Source organism: Microtus ochrogaster, chromosome 7, assembly GCF_000317375.1.
Source record: "Microtus ochrogaster isolate Prairie Vole_2 chromosome 7, MicOch1.0, whole genome shotgun sequence".
NCBI classification, from domain to species: Eukaryota; Metazoa; Chordata; class Mammalia; order Rodentia; family Cricetidae; genus Microtus; species Microtus ochrogaster.
Window position 1 is genome coordinate 45,182,751 of NC_022014.1, and position 4,964 is coordinate 45,187,714.

General features: G+C 49.5%; 1 protein-coding gene across 1 annotated transcript in view; it reads left to right on the plus strand.

The window, feature by feature from the left end:
- Il4 (interleukin 4) overlaps positions 1–3,899 on the plus strand; it is a 6,763-nt gene extending 2,864 nt beyond the window's left edge. Inside the window, exons 3-4 of the mRNA XM_005350304.1 lie at positions 2,427–2,579; positions 3,789–3,899. Coding sequence (XP_005350361.1) covers positions 2,427–2,579; positions 3,789–3,899 — 264 coding nt within the window. The remainder of the gene's footprint in view (positions 1–2,426; positions 2,580–3,788) is intronic.
- Positions 3,900–4,964: the final 1,065 nt, after the last annotated feature.

Here is a 4,964-nt window from a genome sequence, read left to right on the forward strand (position 1 = left end):
TGGTGCCTGTCCTGAAACTAGCTCTTCTAGACCAGGTTGGCCTTGAACTCACAGAGATCCGCCTGCCTCTGCCTCCCGAGTGCTGGGATTAAAGGTGTGTGCCACCACTGCCCTGCTGAGTATTTCTTCTTTACAAAATAAAATTAAAGACAGAAGCCCTTGAGATGCTTGGAAGGTGTGTGTGTATTCAAGCATGTGTGTGTGTTCACATATATGCATGTGGATGCATGTAGTGGCACCCTCTATATTGTTGCTTTTTCATTTTTTAAAAGACAGATTCTCATTGGCCTGGAGCTTGGCAAGTAGGCTAGACTGGCTGCCCCCTGAACCTCAGGGATCCTCCTGTCCCTGGCTCTCTAGCCCTGGGATGACTTAAGCTACACTACCACATCCAGTCTTTTAAAAAGTGCATGGGTTCTGAGGACTCAACCAGGGCCCTCACAGTTGCCAGGCAAGCTCTCTAGCCACTGGGCCATCTCCTCCCTTCCCACTTGTTTGCTTTAAAGGGTTACCTCATCTAAAGCACTGGCTGATTAGATCTGGGCCCAGCTAGAGATAAAGGAAAGCAATAGGGATAGGATTAGATTTTCTTGGGCCTAACCAAGGCTGGTGGAGACCTGGTGGGGACCCTGAAACAGTTGCTGCCACAGAAGACGCCTCCTTGGTAGCCGTTTCCTGCCATTCTTGTGAGCCACAGACTCACTTGTGGTAAGGAGCGAGGTGCAAGGCTGGCTGCCTGTCACCGTGTGTTCCCTGAGCCGCAGCTACACCTGCCAGGCAGGACTTTCTCCTGCAAACACACACAATAGGCAGGTGGGGTGGTGTGTCATCTTTGGTGGCAAAATCGACGGAACTAAAACTCGAAGGTCCCTGGCTAAGCCGCCTTTGAGACCAGCTCTTTTGAAGTTGCCCCCACTTGCGTAGTCTCTTTCCATTTTGAATTTAGTTATAAGAGACTACATACTGATGAGCTGGTGTGGTGGCGCATGCCTTTAAATCCCAGCACAGGAGGAAGAGGCAGATGGATCTCTGTGAGTTCTAGGCTAGCCAGGAGTGCACAGTGAGATCCTGTCTCAAACCCAACAAGACTCTAGTAAGATATTTGGTATTTTCTTTTTCTTTTTTTTTAAAGGATTTATTTATGTATTATATATACAATGGTCTGCCTGCATGTGTCCCTGCAGACAGAAGTTGGCACCAGATCTTATTACCGGTGGTTGTGAGCCACCATATGGTTGCTGGGAATTGAACTCAGGACCTCTGGAAGAGCAGTCAATGCTCTTAACCACTGAGCCATCTCTCCAGCCCCGGTATTTTCTTTTTCTATATTGGCGACTGAACCTGGCCTCACACACACTAGGCAAGTACCCTGCCACTGAGTTCATCCCCATTCCTGATATTTACCCAAAAATTACCAGTAGAAGGGTTACCTTTGGCTAGTGGGATAAGTGAATTCATTTTTGTTAAGTATACCATAATAGTCAGGAAAAAATTAGGCAACCGTGAGAAGTGAAAACAGCTAGAAGCTGCCTGGGCAGTGCATCGCCTGGTGTCCTCAGGGTACATCCTGGCTCAGTGGGCTGAGAGTGGGCCGTGAGAGTCACTGCCAGGCTCCTGGTGATGTCAGACCATGGTGCAAGCTGCGGGGTAGCCAGGGTTGAGCACACATCATGGCATAGGTAGTGGCAGTTTCTCTCAGTGGGATACAAACACTGACTCACGCTGACACTCTCCATGATCTGTGCGAGCTTCAGGGGAAGCCAGAGGAAACCTGAGGCCTGGGAAGACAGAGCCCATCCTGTCCCCAGGTTTCCCACTGGTACCTTCTGTCTTCTGAGACCCGAGTCCTTGGGAAGAGCCGGGAGCTCTTATGTCTACCAATGACAAACAAAGGCTCCTCTCAGAAGCCCCAACCAAGGCCCAGGACAATGGCACCCTCTCCTAGAAGCCCTTCCCGGCCACCGACTGGGTTCCTATCTCTAGCTTTCTGGGGGACATGCCTTAGCCCTTCATCGAGACTATAAGCATGTCCAGATACTGCTTTCTCCTTGGGTTGGGCCATGTGCTCCCAGCAGGCATTTGGCCATCAGCAAACATGGAGGTCTCCAGGACCATGGAGGAACAAGAGCCACAGCTGGCTAAGAGCTCATGTGGGCACCTTGGGCAGACAGGAGAGCCCACAGGGTAGAAAGATGGGGACTGAGGATGTGGATGGGTCCTCCACACTCTGCCATTGACCTAGGTGGGTGACTTTACTGAAGGAACCCTTTCAATGAAACCCTCCATGGAAAAGAACCTGGGAAATTCTGCAGAAATACTTGCATAGAGATCCCGAGCTTAGCAGACCCACCCCTGGGGTAGGAAAATCTCCCGCTCAAATTCCAAGCTAAGCAGCCAACAGCTTCCTGTATCATTTCCCTTGGCAGAACACCACGGAGAGGGAACTTATGTGCAAGACTTTCAAGGTGCTTCACAAGTTCTATATCCCACATGAGACTCTGTGCTTGGCAAACAATCCCAGGCTTCTCAAAGACCTGAAAAGACTCATCAGGAACATCCACGGCCTGTCTCCATCGCCGGTAAGCAGGGCAGGACAACAGCTCACAAAAGACCTGGCGCTGTGGGAACAGCGTGAAAGACCAGCAGACAGAGAGCTCTTGGCTCTCATGGAATGTTCTAGTGAAGTGGTTAGAAGAGATAAGCAGCCAGACAATGCCCAGTTGCGTTCGTGCTATGAAGAAAGACATAGGGATAAACAGAGTGGGTGGCTGGGGAGGGGGCTGATTCTCTGAGCAGATATTTGAATTAAGTGAGGAAGCAGGCTATGAGATTAACGGACAAATGCCCGGATGAAACGTATGTGTTCTCTATATGTGGCTGCATCAGAGTTAGGGAAGCAGGCTTAAGCCAGGCGGTGGTGGCACACGCCTTTAATCCCAGCACTAGGGAGGCAGAGGCAGGGAGATCTCTGAATTTGAGGCCAGACTGATCTACAGAGTGAGTTCCAGGACAGTAAGGGCTACACAGAGAAACCCTGTCTCCAAAAACAAAACAAAAAGTAGGTTTAGCAGCTAGGCTCATACAAGTCTTTGGATGTGGTCCCAGGGATGGAAGGAAGCAGCTAGAATTGCCGTCAGGATGGAGCCCAGGTGTGCTCCAAGTGATACTTGTTCACACTGGCCCCTGGGTGGAGGGGGACAGGTAAGCAAGTGGAGAAGAAGATAGCCCGATGAAGGGCCATTGTCACACGGCCAGGACAGGGATAACGGTGATAGTCACTGATGGATAAACTCAGCACTGCCACCTCACAGTCCCTAAGGGAGTGAGCAAGGTGGCTGGTCCAAGCTACGAAACGATGGTGGCACTGATACCCAAACTGCAGCATCAGCATGGAGAGGGTTCCTAGACTCCTTATTACGTCACTGTCCCACTCTGAAATGCACCTGCTGGAGGGGTAGGAGGGCAGCAAGACTGGCATCTTGCTTCCCAGGCCGAGTGACAGCACAGCCAGGTCTGAGCCTACGTGTTCTGCTCCCCCCTCCAGCATCCTGTCTGTGACACACCACTCCAGAGGCTGTGGTGCCAGGAAGGCAGATCAGTAGTGACCATAGCGCATACCAAAAAGCAGGCCAGATCTTGCTGGCTTCATGAAAGTCAAACTCAGGCCGAGATAGTCTGGAAGCCCTGGTCTGAATATTGTTTTGGAGGACACCAGAGTCGGCTTGACCGAACATGCAGGCCTGACAGGGAGACCTGATGTACTCACACGATGAACGTTTCTTTTGTAGAGAAACTGCACTGTGAATGAGTCCACGCACACAACACTGACAGACTTCTTGGGAAGCCTAAAAAGGATCATGCAAAGGAATTACTGGCTGTGTGGGAGCTCCAAGTCTTAACTTATAAATTTTTAATGGTTTTATTTTTAATATTTATATATTTATAATTAATAAAATATGTATAATCTAACAGCGGTGACAATTAACAGCACTTCATTTGGCAATGAGGTCATAGTTCATACTGTTACAGAAGCTGGTTTAACTGACAGCCGCTACAGTTTGTGTGAGGACACCACAGAAAGCCTGCTTCCTTCTCAAGGAGTCTCCACTCGTGTCAAGGACATAATATACAAAATCATTAAAGGATAGCAGTGGGGTGGGGGCGGGAGGAGGCTGAAGGGATGGCTTAGCAGATAAGAGCACTGACTACTCTTCCAGAGGACCAGGGTTCAGTTCCCAGCACTCACATGGCAGCTCACATGGTCTGTAACTCCAAGATCGGACACACACACACAGACAGACATGCAGGCAAAACACCAATGCACATGAAATAAAAATAAATAATTAGAAAGGAGGCTGGAGAGATGGTTCATTGGCTGAGAGTATTTGTCGCTCTTCCAGAGGACCCAGGTTCCATCTCCAGCACCCACATGGGGCCTTAAAAGAGTAACTATAGCCCCAGGGGATCTGATGCCCTCGTCTGGCCTCCTATTGGAGGCATGCATGTGGTACACAGACTATATGTATACAGACAAAATACCCATACACATAAAAACAAAATAAAATAAAATAGCCAGGCGGTGGTGGCGCACGCCTTTAATCCCAGCACTCAGGAGGCAGAGGCAGGCTGATCTCTGTAGGTTCAAGGCCAGACTGGTCTACAAGAGCTGGTTCCAGGACAGGCTCCAAAGCTACAGAGGAACCCTGTCTCAAAAAAACCAAATAAATAAACAAATAAATAATAAGTATAGAATAGCCAGGGAGATGAATCCGTAGGTAGGAAAGATTTGACTCCATGGGATTATCCTCTGAACCCTACACACTCAAACCCCCTACCTCCCACATACAAACCCCCTACTCCCCCAACGCTCACACACTCAAACTCCCTATACACACACACACACATTCACACTCACTCACTCAACCCCCCTACCACACACACACACACTCACACTCACTCACTCA